Below are 17,868 nucleotides of genomic sequence, written 5' to 3' on the forward strand. Positions count from 1 at the left end.
CTACAGGATGAGGGCCGCTTTTTCGGCGAAATGGCCAACATTCCCGCAAGAACCCCAGACCCATGAATGCATCAGGTCGATAGTGTCCACAAATAGCTACGGCAAAGGGGTCTCTATGCTATACACCCTAGTGCAAACCCATTCCCTGTCACGCAACACAATGAGACAGGTCTGGGAGCGAGACACGGGCACTCAGATAGATGAGGTCCGTTGGGCCCGGTATTGTCAACTTATCCGATCAGTGTCCATGAATTCTGGGCTCCGGCTAATCCAGTTTAAAGTTTTGAACCAACTACATTATTCCCCTGCTAGAGTGGCTAAATTTGTGGATAACTGCACAGATGCCTGCCCTAAATGTGACGGCCCTGGTGCGGGGCCTTATCATATGTACTGGACATGTCCACTGATTGTGGAATTCTGGAGCGAAACTTCTCGAAGACATCACGGCCATTCAGGTGACTCGTTCGCCCTTGAAATACCTATTGGGCGATATAGGCAAAGTAAAGGAGACCACATGGCGATTATTCAATATCTCATGCATTATTGCCAAACGCTGTATTCTTAAATGCTGGAAGTCCCCTACCGCCCCAACCAGAGCCACTTTCTTAAAGGACCTTTGTATGGTGAATGACGATGAGGAACTATTTGTACTGTCGGTCCTGTCACCCAGTTTCCCCAAAGATATTTGGACACTGTTGCGCCTTTACCTGTGTGACCTGGGTTCAGACGCAGATGTAACACCCGTATATCCTCGCCTTGACTTGTAATCTTTGATTCTCTTGTACAGGCTGCTCTCATGCCCAAAACATTGATACCTTCATTTTTATTCTTTTTCCTTTCTTTGAATGCTGTAAGAGATTCAAGCTCTGCTTTGATGTGTGTATGTTTTTGCCGTGCTGCTGACCTGCTCTCTCAATAAAAATATGTTTAAAAAAAAAGAAATGCCAATTGGTTGGGGTGTCTGTCCATGACGTCCACGAAATAGGACATTCTGCCTAAAATCGTATTAAATTGTTCTGCTGTAAAAGGGCATGAGGGTGGGAAACCTGAAATGACAGGGGCCTGGGAGGGACATCCTTAACAGGCGTGGGCTAGGAGGGAGTGGTATCTTTATGGTGCATAGCCCCAGAGAGGGAGTCTATAGAGTAAGAAAACTCTGTGTGGTGTCCTTTAGGGTTAATTGTGTCAAAACTGTGTTTTTCCGGCGACCTCGCTTTAAGTAGCGAAGCACTGATGTGTTCCTTAATTATAACTTGTATTTTTGGCGTTTTCTTTGGGGACACCGAAATGTCTATCGCCGCCTGTTCTTTATGTGTGCGAAAGGAGGGCCTTTTTTTATGCAGTGTCCAAACCGAACTTGGCTTGTGGTTTTTGGGAACTGCCATGAGGCGAATGGGTGCGCGATGGCCCAGAGGACAGTGAGGAACCTGAGGCTTTATCCCCAGTCACTGCACGGGCCTCGACACTCTAGGTTCGCGGCGAGAGTCACCATGGGGTATGTCCCTACTGTGTTTGCATTTGTGTGTGCTCTGGCCGCTGGGTCTCTTCTCCATCACAGGACCACCGGCCTGCTTCTCAGAGTCGGGGGCCCGCACTTGGGGTTCTGACGGACCCCGTTCGCCCTAGTCGTCACTCATGACCCAGAGACTGCCACTCATGACGTAAGACTGGGGTCTTACGTCAAGGCTATGGAGGCTTCAGCCTGCATGGCGTGAGCGGGCCAGTGTTTCATCCACCGATCCTTTAAGGTTTAAGGCTGGAAAAGCTATCAGGATTTACAATGCTTTTTGGGGTGATTCCTCGGGAGACAGCACACTCGGTGCGTGTTCTTCCACTGGAATTTACGGTGGCAGGCGGGGCAAAATTTAAATAGGGTTTCGTCCATTATATTTTAAAAGGGCAGATGGGCAAAAATAGAAGAAAGGGGATGATGGGATAAACATTCTCTAAAAGAGGTCAGTATAAAGAGACTCCACCTTCTCTCCCTACTGTAACGGGTCGAAGCCCGAAGAGGCCAGTAAAGGCCGCCTCTGGTCGTCGATCAATCAGGCGCCGACGATGTGGGTGTTTGTCAGGAGCCGTCGAGTGGTTGAGCCGTCGTGCTGTGAGGCGAACAAAGGAAAGGAAGAAACTCTACAAGCACAACTTTAGGTAAAAGGCATCAGCCTGGAAGAGAATTTTGCATTCGGACCGACTTCGATGGTGGAAAAAAATCTGAGGGACCTCGACACGTGAAGGACCATGGGTACAGTACATGTCACACTACGGATAGTATTACTAAACTCGCCATGTCAATGTCCGATTTCGAGTTTCAAAAACAAATCTTGTAATACTCTGCGACTTTCACTAGAGTCAGACTATGCAAAGTATGTGATCTAAGCAGATCCACAAGTTCCAGAAATATATATACCACGCTAGCTCTAAAACTAGGAACTCCGCAAAGAGCGACCGACTATGATGGTGGAAAAAAAAAAAACAATCTGAAGACCTTGACACGTACAGGATCATGGGCACAATACAGGTCACACTATGGCTAGTATTACAGACACGCCCCGTCAACGTCCCTTTTCAAATTTTCGAAAACAAGTAATGCAATACTCTGCACTAACCACTAGATGTCAGCGAATGCAAAGCATGTGATTCTAAGCAGAGCCACAAGCCTCAGAAATACATATTACGTCCAATACTCATTGAGTGCAGAAACATAGATAGCGGAGATGTGTTTTATCGGCTACATTCAATATCATGTTTTAACATTTTCCATGGCTAATCTGAAAATACATACCATACCAAAACAATTGATCTCTAATGGATATTCTGAAAGTTTCACATGACGAAAACGCAATACATTCAAAGTTCAGCTAACTGTTTTGAAACATTCACAGAAAACCTGTTGGACATTACAGAAATGTAATCAATTCAATGGGATTTGACTAGTAATAAGCCTGAAATAAAATAAATGTTGAGATTACAGAATTAATAAACAACTGAATTACAGATCAATACAAAAACGTTTGATCAACATCTTTAGGCAGATTCATTTATGATGTGCCCTTGAAACTATGATTTCTCAAAAGATGCACAGTGATTGGCACATGGAAAAGGTGTGTCTTAATTAGAGGAACTCTCTTGGATTTAAACAAAGAAGGGGTTAAAAAAACTCAGAATCGCCTAACTGCACTGTGAATGTTGGTGTTATATTTATCATGAGATCATAAAAAGAAATCTGTGAATAGGTCAGTATCTGTTGGAGCCGAAACACACTTACACCAAGAGTATCAGATTAACTTTTAAACATTTAGAATAAAAACTGCATTTGTTTTTTGAATTGGGGCCGTGATTCATTCTTAAATATGGAGCAACCTCACTTCTCATATACGATCTTAAGGTCAAAAACTTGGGGATTCACTGCAAATAGAAGTTTCATAACCTCGTTGGCTGTTCTAGATTTGACCAATGAAATAAGAATTCAACAACCCATTCTGTTTCAAAGTGTGAAATAAACTATTGGAGGAAAGGTAAATACAGAGAGTATATCATACTTTACAAGAGGCAGAGTGTTTTTTTTAACATAGGTAAGTTTAACACATTTCCAACTTTTAACCATTTGGATTTCTTACTTTTAAGCACTAGGGATTATGTCCCCTGAATATCTAAAACTCAAAACATGAATAAGATAGTTGCAACAGGCACAAAGATGTATTACACCTTGATAGTTGACTGATTCTGCACAGGTTTAGATATTGGCTCTTGACAGAATGAATATTAAAACGAAATGTCAGTGGGACAACATCCTAGATTGCACTGAAATGGCAAAACACAAAATTAACAGAAACCAGGATGGAAGGACTAGTAGGTGAAACATTTACATTAGAAAAAGTACATATATACTTTTTAAGTAAACTGAAAAGTTAAGAGAATGATGATGTGTGTTTTAAGGCACTGTATGGGACATTCATTTGTTACCTTGTCTTATATATTAAACTATCTAGAAGATCTAGTACATTGATTTTTCTTGGAGCCGTGGGAATATGGATGATTAGTTAATAGCTTTCTATGCTTTGCAAGTAAGTTATGTTTACTATTTAGACCCATTAAAACAGATTTATATGTTCAAGATACTTTATATGTTTTTCAATTTCAATTTATTTTATGAAGCATATAAAATACTTTATGCCTATTTGTCCAATGGATGTATCCTTGTAAAAATGTATTAAAAGGAAACACAAACAGAACGAGAGTCAGTACACTTATTCAGATGTGAGAGCAGGTCATAGAACTTGCTGTTGGAACATAAGAGTGTTAGAAAGATGTGGATACTTGTCAAATTACAAAAGGAGTGGTGTTTGAACAACCTGTGAGGGGGAGGTTGACAGTTTGCAGCAAGTTCATTGACCGGTTTTCTGTAGTGTCAGCATTTGTAATTTGAAAGCAAAGCTGCTGGCTAAATGCACACACCATCAAAACCTTTAAAAGCATACCCTTCAAACAAACACTCAACAAGATCCAACAGATCTCCAAGAACGAACTAAAGATGACTGCCACCAACTGATACCCAGAGTTCAGCCCAGGGGCACAAGCATTGATATTTCTCAATTAACAGTGTACCCTTCACTCACGGTGAAACGAGTCCCAACCCATCATGCAGACCTACAGCCACAAACCAGAGAATCAACCTCCATACTCCATCACCCATCACCAAGATTATATTACAGAGCAGATAGACTGAAAGAGCAGACCTTGCTATGACCAGCTTCCTGCGCTCCTCGGTGTTGTAGGACTGCAGTAGAGGGATTCCTAACAACCTCACCTCCTTAAGCTTGGGGAAACAATTGAGTTTGTCAATGTCTTCCCAGCGATTCAAACCTGCTTAGAAAAATAATGGGTTTAGAAATAGGGTAGAGGCAGAACACAAAATACAATCTGTGATGAGAGTGATCATACATTCTGTTACAATACACCTTATCCCAGGGAGGCTTTCTGTGCAATGCCCTCATAGAAACGTGCTCCCTATGGCCTCACAAACATAGTCCTGCTCATAAGAATTGTGCAAGTGACCTCGCTTTCGCCCTGCCTCCCTGCATTGCAATTTCTAGATATATCTATTCCCCAGGCAAACTTGCATCAACAAGCATTACCAATGTCATACACAAAATCGGCAAGCATCTTCACAGCAAAACCCATATTTTCACAAGACCAACGGTGAGAATCACCAAAACTGCCAAAACCATTTTCACTCTGCAACCCTTCTGCAATTAGCACAGCATGAGCCTGCATTCTCACTAAAAACACAGCATAGGCATAATTTAAATAAGCATAAGCCACACAAGCAAAAGAGGGCTACCATGCTCATACAATCTGTACGTTTCCCCACATTTTGAGCAACTTGCAGGTTAAACTTAATTTCTAGTTTTAAACTTTCTCACTTTGTCCTAACTCTGTTGTATCTCTCTCAAGCTGTACTAATGCTTAACACCTTTTTAGGCACGAATGATGCTGAAAAGCTCCCATTCATTTGGAAACATTGTTTTTATCCCATCTATAGTTTCCTACTTGGTTTCTACCTTCTTCCCCCCACCAACGTAGGTTGAAGCCAAATTAGAGAGGGCTTGATCTCAAGACTGTCCTCGGCCATACATTTAAATGCAAACAAGCCCCTCCCGATTGCCCTGTTCAGCGGTTTCACTCTCCAATATGGTGCACTGAAAACAGATAGGTGGCCCTGGATTCAAATATCATGAATGCCACCGTGGGATCACTAATAGCTTAGATTGTCCCTGGCTAAACTTGGTCTGGAAAGATCTACCTAAGGAATCCTGAAAAGCATGTACAATTTCAGAAACCCTTTTAAATCCCTTAAGGAAACAAGGTGTGGGAATGGACCCCTCCATTTTATTTTTCTGCTATGCAACACAGGAAAGAGCCGCACGAGCGTCTCTAGGGAGCGGCATCCTCCCCTCTGCACCCACAAAGCAGGGAGAATCTGATAATACACAATAGAGGGCAGAGATGATTTTTTTCGTTTTTTCATGAGAGAAAATGTGCGTCTAATTAGCATTCAGCATAGCAGTTGCATCAAACAAAGGAATCCAGATTTCCCCTACAGCTCGTGTACCGGAGGGAGCAATGACCAGAAGGCCAGGAGCACTAGCGAGTGAGCCAGGTAAGATTTTGCAGAGGACAAGCGGGCATTGTGCCACAGTTATTACCAGAGGGTTGAGGATCAGAAGGCAGTGGGCCAAAGGGTCAGCTGAGCAGGCAGTGAACAAGGAGGCTCAGGAAAAGAGCCGAGCATCAGGATCAGCAGGGAGTCAGCAAGGGTGATAAGCAGACAATCAAGCTCAGCGGGCAGTGCACAAGGAGGCTCAGGAAAAGAGCCGAGCATCAGGATCAGCAGGGAGTCAGCAAGGGTGATAAGCAGACAATCAAGCTCAGCGGGCAGTGCACAAGGAGGCTCAGGAAAAGAGCCGAGCATCAGGATCAGCAGGGAGTCAGCAAGGGTGATAAGCAGACAATCAAGCTCAGCGGGCAGTGCACAAGGAGGCTCAGGAAAAGAGCCGAGCATCAGGATCAGCAGGGAGTCAGCAAGGGTGATCAGCAGACAATCAAGCTCAGCGGGCAGTGCACAAGGAGGCTCAGGAAAAGAGCCGAGCATCAGGATCAGCAGGGAGTCAGCAAGGGTGATAAGCAGACAATCAAGCTCAGCGGGCAGTGCACAAGGAGGCTCAGGAAAAGAGCCGAGCATCACGATCAGCAGGGAGTCACCAAGGGTGATAAGCAGACAATCAAGCTCAGCAGGCAGTGCACAAGGAGGCTCAGGAAAAGAGCCGAGTCAGCAAGGGTGATCAGCAGACAATCAAGCTCAGCAGGCAAAGAACCAGGGAAGATCACCAGATGGGTAGGATCAGCAGGCGGCATACCAGGAGGTAATGGCATAACCAGAAGCTTAATACTAATAGGTAGTGTACAGGGAAGGTGAGGCAATAGCATGGGGTTATTACCAGTGGGCCAAGGAGGGCAGGTACGGTGCCAGGGGTATAACCATTTGGTCAGAGTCAGCACTGCTTATTGGTGCGATTGTAATTAATCTGTCATAACACGCTCAATACTGGAGACAAGTCTCTTGAGTGCGAGACCGGGATTTCAACCTTTGTTGCGCTGTGTCTTCTTGCCTCCAAGACAAACGCATTGCCCCCTGGGCGATCCTTCCCTGCCCAAGATGGCGCAATAAACAGTGAGTTTGGATTATCAGCTAGGGGGAGGAGTATTGTGTCCGGATCTGCGGTTAGAGGGTAGTGGTTGGGCTCTGCTACCTGCAAGACTGGCATGAGAAGCAGTGTCAGAGCCTACAGGCAGTGTGTATGAAATCAGCAGCAGAGTGAACGCTCTGCAACCAGCGCACAAGTAAATTGGAAAAGGCTGAACATGATAACAAGGCCCACTATTTCCATCAATGACCACATGAATTTCATCCTCGCTGCAAAATACTCAACACCAGTTAAAATGTTCATTCTCATAACAGCATCAACATTCAACGCCAGTGTGATGGTTGAATAAGTTATTGGATAATTACTGAGCGGGCCAAAATACTGAATACAAAAATGCGTTAGTGTATTTTTGGGATTTCGCAGCAATTATATGTGGGGGTGGGTTAGAGTAGTTAATTATTTAATAGCAGTATGGGGGATGGAGGATTCCATGGGGTCTCCCTGTGCATATTATTGCACGAAGAGAAGAAAAAACAAACCCGGCCTTTTTGCATTCGGTATTTTTTGCAGTAATCACAGAGATCCGTTGAAGAATAAACCAGCATTCATCATTCCTGTGAAAGTCACATCGCCAGTGCGCACGCTCTCTTATCACCATAGCAGCAGCACACATCGGTACGGTTATAAGCACAGTATTATCTAGCCTTCACAGTGACCGCCAGAGCATCAGCACACCGCCTCAATGTGATGACTACAGCATCAGCACACCGCCTCAATGTGATGACTACAGCATCAGCACACCGCCTCAATGTGATGACTACAGCATCAGCACACCGCCTCAATGTGATGACTACAGCATCAGTGCAAATCCTTGCTGTGATAGCCGTAGTATTGGCCCACGTCCTTGCTGCGATACCCACAGCCTCAGCACACATCTTTACTTTGAAAACCACAGCACCATCAAACCTACTAAATGTGATGACCAAAGCACCGAGGACTCCCCTTACCGGCAGTGCTCCGCTACAAGCAGAAAGGTGAGTGCAGAGCTGTGAGTGATCAAATAACACCAACTTACAAGCTTCCCTCCAAGCAAAGGTAGGTATGTGAAAGATCTACAAGCCTTACAGATGATGGCAAAGCGGGCACATGTATGCATAGCAGGCTTCGGGTGAAATCCATCCAGGGGGACCTGGTCATCAGTGAAGCGGCCCTTCCCATCTTGTTCTGCACAGTGCCCCTTCCCAAGTCTGGCACACATTGTGAACACAGTCTGGCCTTCGAAGGGAGTCACTACAGCAGTATGAGGGCACAGGTTATGAATGGTGCAGCCTGTGGGAACAGAGTCATTATTGCAATGTGTGGGCATGGAATAGTTGGCTGTTGTGTGCACGCTCTGAAAGGTCCTTTGTAACATGTGGGTTCTGGGGGGGAAGCTCACATCACGGCTTGGGCTCTAGCAGTGCCACTCTTGCAGCGAGTGGGTGGGCTGTGAAAGGGGTTCCGGGCACTGACTGCTTGTGGGATGAGCAGCTGGCACTACTGCAGATGCACTACCATCGCAATGTACGGACCGTGAAAGGCGTGGCGATTGCCATGTGTGCACTCGTGCAACACTACTGCAAATTGTGGCCATAGCTGTTGTGTGCGAGTCGGACACGTCCTGGTGTGCGCGCTCCGAATACATTACTGCAGTGTTTAGGTTCAGAGGTGGTAGGCTCCGAGGTGTGTAGTGTTGGAAGCCATCATTGCAGATGCGCACTCGCGTGCTTGGGGTTGGGGTGAGGGGAGCCTAACACACTGCCGCACATGTTCAGAAGCGGGTGCTGATCCAGCAAACAGATCTCACCTGAGTTATGCAAACTGACTGAGCGCAGATTGGGAAAGATTCGCGCCAGAGCGTCGTCGGAATCGTCAATGGCGAGTACATTGTTATTGGCCAGGATGAGCGTGTCCAGGCTCGGGAACATGGTACCCAACTTGCAGACCTCGCTCCAGTCTTGCAGGTGATTGTCTGTGATGTGCAGAAGCTTCAGGGAATGGCAGCACACGGGCGAGCAGGTCACGGTTTTATAGTCATTAAGGCACAGGAAAAGTTCCTCCAACCTGCGGAGACAGAGTCACAGTCAGTTTTCAGAATGGCCTTTCTTACACAAGAGTGCTAGCTCCTTCCACGTTCATTGCTTGACCCTGCATCTCAATCCAGTGCCACCACCTTAGTCCCGATTGGAAGTTTGTAGCAGTAATACCGGGGCACAGGAGTGAATGGGGAGCAAGGTAAAGAGCCACCCAGTGTATTATTTTTTTTATTTATTTACAATTATATAAATAAATAAATAAAAATACACTGGGTGGCTCTTTACCTTGCTCCCCATTCACACCCAGCGTATTTATTTGCAACCATCTGAATACATTGAGGTTTTTGGTACATGGGACATTGCAATTGACAGTGCGGGCTAAAGCATATCAATACACATTCAAATCTTTGTTTTGTAGGAACCTCTTGGGTGTGCAAGGACTTGAACATCTTTTGGTGCAGGTAAAAATGGCATAATGCAGCGGTTATCCCATTACCGCGGATCATCTCCTCACCTACAATGACGACCGCTGCGAGGTAAGCTCAGCAGGGCTCCTATGCTTTCTTCCGATACCTTCCACCTTGTTAAAATGGCTGCAGCCAGGGTAGTGCAGACGGAGCCGGCCCCACTGTTCTGCAATTGGCCGTGTGTTTGTACTAAAGACTATCGGGGGAGGCGGCAGGCGAACCCAACCCGCACACTAAGGCCCACTCTTAAGGCCTACTACCTTCCTGTCTGCCCACCCTCCCTTCACTGCTTAGCCGATCGCTCCAACCCCTGGCCCTGCCTCCTACTATTGATCGTTGCACTCCTCGTAATGAGTTTCTAAGGTAAAGCGCATCTGCCCTCTAACTATGTCCACTCTGCACACATTGCACTTTCCTTGATCCATGGCCCACTTTAAGCCCATCAACACCCCCACAAAGTTGCCCTCAGGTTAACATCCGTCCACGCCCGCTTCTGGCGGATGCTGCGTCAGCACCACCTCCTTCCTTTGTTCTCACCTACCGCTTGCCGGTATGGCATTAAACCTGCACCCCCCCCCCCCTTCAGCTCCATACTGTCCGTTGTCTATAGTCCGGGTTTACAGCCCCACTTCTCCTACCCTTATCAGTATAGACTTACCATGGATCATCAACTAACCTTGCGCATACGTTTTGAGTCACCTAAGTAGCCCCCCTGCACCAATAAGTAAGGCTCTGCTGGACTGTGCACCCACTTGATCATCACTTTGCTCCTACTTCACCTGCATACCACGCACCACGGCATCTGTTGACTCACGATGATACAGCTGCTTAGCTTTCTGTACCCGCTGCGCTTTGTACTTACTTTCCTTTAACCACTGGATTGCCATTCTCAGCCCTGCGCTGTACTACCTACCTACGTGTACCTGCCTATTTGGTGCAGACCCCCGTGCCCTGAGGCAAGGATTTCGCAATTTGTGCACCCATCCTAATGTTGCATCTTACCTTTTTGTACCTGCATATTTGATGTAGCCCACCGTATCATGAGGTAAATCCTCCAAATTACCTCAAAAATAAAGAAATAAATTTTAAAAATAAATAAATAAATAAAAATCGGCATATTGGCGGAATTACAGCCAGGAGTAATTCTGCAGAAATCCCCATGTAGTCCTATAAACTACAAAATGGGGATCAACACTGCCCTATTTGTAATCCTGCAGTAAATTTGCGATACCAAGGGGAGGTTAAGTAATGAAGTTTGGCAGTAATTCATCAGATTTGCCACCAAACTCCTAATGAGACCTGTGGTTTCTATCTTTCTGTGTCCTAGAATGCCCCATCCCCTAACAATGCTACAACTACAATAAGACGCCCCCGATCTGTCTCCACTCCTCCTCTATCAGTGGCCCACTCATTACCCCTCTCCCTGTTCTAGGCCATGCCTCCAGTCGTATATCACCTGCCCCACCACACATTTAGGCGGGCACAGTTCACACACACTCGGGTACTCACTGAGGTAACTCCTGCAGTAGGGTGTGCACAGTTTCCCAGGTGGCTTTGCTGTTGTTAAGCACCAACTTGCGGACTCCAGAGAAGGACGCTGCACAACTTTTTTCTAATGGCGACTGGTGCAATGGGTTGGAGCTCAAATTTAGGAACTGTAATTGTGGAACATTCGACACAATTTTACGAACCTTGAATTGAAAAGTGGAAAGATGTGTTACTGCAGCGTGGAGACAATGGCATCCTGAATTAGCACTGGTCACAGGAAAAAGTCTGAAACGCAGCTTTTGTTAAGCCGAAAGTATCTAAGGTTACTCAACAAATCACCAGTCAAAGAATATGGGGTTCCATGTCTTAATATCCCCGCAAAAATATTGCCATACAAAAATATTGCCATATTTTGCGGCGATATTAAGGCATCGAACCTGCGAGGGACACCCCCGCAACTCCTGCTCCCAAAATGATCCCCCCAAAAATATTGCCTATGCCGATTCCAGACCATATATACAGCAATATTTTTGGTGGGGATAACATGTAGTGATAGAAAGACCCTTGGATGGGAGCTCCTGCAAGCGCGAATAGGCCCTATGCACATCCCTTTGCCGCACTGTGCACAGTCTCCTGGTCAGCTGAATCTTGCAGCTGGACTAGATACTGGTGAAAGTTGAAGCATATAAATCACATTTAGAACACTTCATTTATCGTAAATGTAAAAGCTCGCTGGTTGGGCCCTTCGCGTGCCAGGCTTACCTCATGCCAATCTTCAAGTTTATTATCAGAAAGGTCGAGCTCAGACACGTGGGTGCAGAAGGCGGCAATTTCGTTCTCCTCCCCTGCGCAGGTTATTCCACAGCTGTGCACCACCAGGATGCTGGGCAGGTTCAGACGGTCTGAAATGGATAAACAAGCTTATCGGCCAGTATGGATGGTGAACCCCTCTATAAAACAGCAAGCTTTGCACTGGATCATTCAAACCACTGCTTAACAGGCACAGAGAATATCGACCAGAGAAAGAGTGGCACGTCAAATGATCTAGATTTGGGGATAAAGATCCTGAAAAAAACCTTACTTCCAAGGGCTTAAAGTGTTACATTCTAACGAGAGTCCCCCATCTTCCTCCCCCAGATGAAGGTGTGGGGCAAGCACTTTCCCACCACAGGGAAGGCGACTGATGGAGCATGTCCCGGTATGAGGAGACCATCAACCCTTTTGCTTTAGTGCAGAGAATGAGAGAACTGTAGTTCTGGGCACTAACGTAGTGGTGGCCTCCACAGCCGCTGTTGTGCCGGGGGCCCCACCAGTACATAGGGGGCCCCCTTCAAAAAAAAGAAAAATTCGTGAAAAATAATGTAAAAAAATGAAAAATATTCTATAGTTTCTTTTTGAATTCACCCTGCCTTCATAAAGAAATCATTTCTGTTACTCTAACAGAAATACTTTCTTTATGAAGGCAGGGTGACTTCAAAGAAACTATTTCATTTTGAAGTCCAAGGGTTGCCGCGACCCCATGACATGGAAAATTCCAGATTGGAGGCCTCTGTGTCATGGGGTGGAGGAGCCCCATGACTTCAAAAAGAAACCATTTCTTTTTGAAGTAATAAGGCTCCATTCCACCCCATGACAGGAGGCCTCAAGATGGTGTGCAGGTGATGGGAACAAGCGTTCCTGGCTGCTGCAGAGAGCTGAAGGCCTTGTTCCCAGGACTAACGGATTAAAAGGTAAGAACATGTATTTTCTTTATGTGTGTGTGTGCATGTAAGTGTGTGTATACATGTATATAATGCAATGTGCATTATGTATGGGTGGCTGCCTGTGTGTGCATGTATTTTGATAGGGTGCACACCTAAATGTATGGGTGGCTGAGTATGGTGTGTGTGCTTGTGTTCAGGAGCGCAACAAAACGTATATTTTGGGGGGCTAACCCTTCAAATGTTGGGAGGTACGCTAACTTCAACTTTATTTGTGTGGGGGCATCCAACGTCTTTACGCATTCTAATGAGACTATTCTAGTGCATCGTCAATGTTGCAAGGAGTCAAGTCTCTCCTTGAAGTCTGAAAGCGCCCACTTATGGACTACTGCGAGAATGAGCTCCTGTCCCCTCTCTGCCCTTCGAATCACACCCCTGGTATGCAAGTACTAAACCCCCATCAGGATTTAAATTGCATAAAAAATGAAGCATTTGAATGCAGGTACTAATAGTGTAATGCTTTACATTGTAATTGCCCTGCCTTTGTTCAGAGCGAAACACATGCGCCGTTAACACCTGGAACCTGTTCTTTCCGGCAACGACTCTGTAGGTCAGCCAGGTCGAGTCAACACAGTCCAAAATGTCAACGGGGTGGGGGGTTTGAAGCCCAGTCAGCAAAATGGTGTTGCGCCACTTCCCGTGTTTAATGCCTCGATTACTTATCGGTAATCTTCCTTACCTCTAGCCCCAGTACTTGTGTATGAAGCACTTTTCCTCATACACAAGTATTGGGATGATGTAGAGGGACATGGAGATAATGTGTGGCTTAGTTACCTGTAATCTTCATTACTCCTAGTCCCCATCTTCCTCGTGCCAGTATGCACCTATACGCAAGGAAGAGGGACTTGGAGGTAATTCTGGGCAGAGGCGCTAATTGCAGGAGTTGGGCAGGAGGTCGGAGGGATAGGGGGTGTGTGGGAGGTGGGGTGGGGATTGTGCGATAAATCCTAATGTCATCCATATCCAGGCTAAGCAGGCATGATATGTGGCATTAGAGGCTAGAGAGGCATTTTGGTGCAGCCAGTCGAGTCATTTTAGTTTTGCTTGACTTTTTTTAGTTTTTTTAACTTGGCATCTCAGATAAGACAGTCCCGCTAGGTGGAATTACCTGGCTAGACAGGTATTTGAGTGCTGCCCTTACTGTGGCATTGTATATTTTGCTGGGCATCGGTGCTAAAATAACCATGATAAGTGTTATTGCTTCAACTGCCATTTTGGTGCAACCAGTCTACGTATGTCTAACTGTGGCCGGGCATGCTTTAGTGTAAAGGCTATTACATGTCTAGACTGGTCTACATTGTGCATACAGTTGGACATGTTTTCATTGTCGCATGGCATCAATAGCAAAGCATTACCTTCATGAAAGCATTAATGTTCCTGTGCACTGTTGGTGACTTGCATGTATTGGATTTTTGGATTGGTGTTACCCTACAAAACAATTGCAAACACTCTGGCTTTTTTTTCTCAGAAAGTGTGCTGTAGAATGCATTAAAACATATTTATATCTTTCTCCTAGTGCAGTGTGCGGCGTTCCCCTGCAGCAGCACGTTTGTGTGTATAGCGCAAGCATGGCAATCTAGGTCGGTCCAGAGTGTGGCACAACCCATGATTTGTTTCTGTGCTGGAGGGGAAGGGGGGCCTTCAACATGGCTCATGGGGGGGGGGGGCAAATTTTGTGCTACGCCACTGATTATGGGGACAGATTGCTTCAGACCACCTCCAAAGAAGCATATTTAGGAACTTCTGCACGGAGGAGAGCAGGACCATTCATATAAACAGAGCTATCCACTCTGGTGAATGTGGAATCCAGGGTGTGTGCCCCACTCCCTCCCATGAGCTTCGGTATAGGGCACCTCCCTTCACACTAGGTTTCCTGAACCAAGCAACCTAAGCACTGAAGCCAACTCCTTGCCTTGCACTAGGTATGACGAAAAGAGGAATTCCACCAATGGAGCTAGCACCTTCCATCGCGCCAGGCGTTGGTAATCTAGGAAAACCAGCTTCAAAGTGAGCACCTCCCTTCGCGCGAGGCACTTCAGTGCTGCAGCAACCCCTCCCTCATCACATGGGGTGTTGGGTAGAGTGATAATGCCGCTATGAAGCAAGCACCATCCCTCACATGTGATGTGGCTAGTATGCCCTGCATGTCTGAGGAGGTAGTAGAGGCCCTCTCACCTTTAGCAGGTTGAACATGATCATCCAGGCATGGAGAGAATCCACACTTCATGTAAAAAGTGACACACCTGCGCCTCACATTTAGTGAACGAAGGAACTAAAGTGATGGTGGAAACTTCTTCAAAATCTCTCAAGTTAGTCCATGAAAGGTATCAGTAGCTCATCCATCAATTGTTTAGTCCTGGCATTCCACAACTTGTAGTTAGGGTTGCCAGATGATTCCAGGTCACAAGACACCCTACTTCGGTCCCATGCTTCGCTTTTACCCCAGTTTTACTTCAGTCCATTTTTTCAATTGAAGTGACCCAACACTACATCCCCCAGCAGACAATTGGTAGAGAAGTGAAAGCTCCTCTGTAAGGGAACATGGTGTCCCCTCCTGACAAGGAGTTACCTACCAACACTACTTGTACAGCTCCAATGATCACTGAAACAGCAACGTGACAAGGACCAGGATGCAGAACAAGGAAGAGCTACTCACAAGGACACAGGAAGGTTATCTGTCTCTAGTGTGGTAGATGTGGAAACGAGAGTGAGACTTTCCCTCACGTGTAATGTAGAGAATGTGGGAAATGGATGTATGGAAAGAGCACGGCCTCACATTTAGTGCCAGAAAAGTGACAAATGCATCTACAAGGCAGACCTCCCCTAACTATTAAAATTGTTCTTTTATAACGAGCTTAATACCAGAGATTGGTTTCCAGTGCAGGATTCGAAACTGTGTTGCGCTGCGTTGTCTTGCTTCCAAGACAAACGCGTTGCCCCATAGCCATCCCCCACCTCAAATCAGTGGACTATGGTTAACTGCACACGAAAAGAGCCCCCTCAAACCCCTGGTTTCCTGAATGTGGGAGCTAGGCGTATGCGCAGCCTAATCTAGTAAACACTGAGCTAGCTCATAAGTACAGTCTACCCTCAACTGGTTCCTAGCGCAGCAAACACAGGGTCTTCAGATTCGTACAGGTTGCAGATCCCTTACACACAGTGAAAGGGGCTCATGGCCAACCTATAAAGAATGACTGTCCTTCAAACACCAATGAACAGCCTTCTCTTTTTAGCAGCAGAAAAAGGAAGCTATCTAGCAGCCAATGGGGTTACAGTTCACTACTCAACATTTCCATACGTGTACTAAGACAGACGTGTACTTGAAAGTAAAAGGGAACAAAATACTTCAAAGCAAGACCCTCGAAAAAAGTGGATTAAAGTCTCCATGTGCTCACGGACAGGGTAGAAAATCTAGGGGACTGCATTCATAGAGCAGAAAGGGGCATCCACATTCCATGAGACTAGGGTATGTGCATAAAACATGGGCTGCAGAATTGCTCAATATTTTCATCTATTTACACATAGTGAATGGAAACATGATGGGCTGCCCGAGAGTGACAAAGACCACCTCTTCTGTAGGGAATATCAAGAGTAAAGGTCCTTTGACAAGCATGGTCAGGCTTCAGCCGCTCCCTCCACACTCACAGTTCAGCCTTTATGCCTTATTCTCTTCCTTGAACCATCAACCCCCTGTTTCTTTTCACTGTGCAAACAACCTCTTCAACTTTCTGGGCAAAAACAAGTATTTCAGAGTCCACACCCACCCCCCGATTTACCATCAAAAATAATACTGGCCCCCTCCATCGTACACTTCAGGAAGGACTTGCAGACCCTACTCTTCACACCCATCGCCAATTGCTCTACTTAACCTTACTTCTTCGCCTTCCTAGCAGCCCTGCCTCCCCCATGCCAACAAGGCCACCTAGCTACATCTAAAACACCCTCTTGCCCACACCCTACCTGTAACCCTCTGGGTGAGCCTCTGCGTACACTGCTCCCTTTCTTCCCAGCCAGGTTCAGCCTCGGTAAATCCCATACATACGTACATACCTTTCATGGGGGACCCCTGGGGCCCGGCAGTTACCACCACTCCGACACCAGGACCGCGGCGGTACGGGAAGTTCTCTGGACTGTACTTCTCACACAGGACCTGCATGAAACTCCTTCCCGTAGATTGATCCATCTGACCGTCCTAAGAAGCAATGGAGAGATACACAAGTGGTCACAGGCTGTGTGCAATGTGCCGGCTCTTCTTCACCTGCCTGCTGGGGCTGCGCAGCACACACCTGCGGACCGCAGCTTTCCAGCTGGCCTTCTCTTTAAACTTCAAATGAGACTGAAAAGAAAGGCAACCCAATACCCCGGCATGTGGCCTTTGAACACAAGCAGCCTCAAGCAGGCCCATTTACGTGAATGCCACCTGCAGTCCACAGGACGTTGAGAGACACATTGGAAGCCTTTGAGAGTCCGAGTACTGGTACAGCATACAGAGGCCAGTGAAACCCCTTCACCCTGGGAGCTGCCATGCAAGTTACTGTTAAAGATTACCAAAACAACTCACAGTAAAAAGGGGGCGACAGACCTACCTGACAAGGCGAGCTGATCCCGTCCTCGAAAATAAGTGTAACTTGAATGAATGCTCGCATTACTAAAAGCAGAGCCCGTGATATCTGTATACATTGGAGGTGAGGCGCTATTCAGTCTGAGGCCCGTCAAATCGGTGTTGAGTGGGCGATAGTGTTGCCAAGTAAAGGCCAAGCTTATCATGTACGCATAGACTGACGGATTTCTTTGCTACCTAAAACCCATGGAGGAAACGTGTAAAGTGTGATGTATCCTTCTGTCGAAGCGGAGTCCATCTGATGTGTGG

The 17,868-nt window shown here is 46.3% G+C and overlaps 1 protein-coding gene across 3 annotated transcripts in view; it reads right to left on the bottom strand.

Moving 5' to 3' along the window:
* TBCEL (tubulin folding cofactor E like) overlaps positions 1-17,868 on the bottom strand; it is a 268,357-nt gene that overhangs the window by 45,578 nt on the left and 204,911 nt on the right. For all 3 annotated transcript variants that reach the window (XM_069614326.1, XM_069614327.1, XM_069614325.1), the window contains 5 exons: positions 17,049-17,190; positions 12,001-12,140; positions 11,260-11,441; positions 9,055-9,311; positions 4,740-4,866 (listed from right to left, as the gene is read on the bottom strand). In XM_069614326.1, coding sequence (XP_069470427.1) covers positions 4,740-4,866; positions 9,055-9,311; positions 11,260-11,441; positions 12,001-12,140; positions 17,049-17,181 — 839 coding nt within the window. In that variant the 5' untranslated portion in view covers positions 17,182-17,190. The remainder of the gene's footprint in view (positions 1-4,739; positions 4,867-9,054; positions 9,312-11,259; positions 11,442-12,000; positions 12,141-17,048; positions 17,191-17,868) is intronic.

Source organism: Ambystoma mexicanum, chromosome 9 (assembly GCF_040938575.1).
Source record: "Ambystoma mexicanum isolate Mex_15411 chromosome 9, UKY_AmexF1_1, whole genome shotgun sequence".
Lineage (NCBI taxonomy): Eukaryota > Metazoa > Chordata > Amphibia > Caudata > Ambystomatidae > Ambystoma > Ambystoma mexicanum.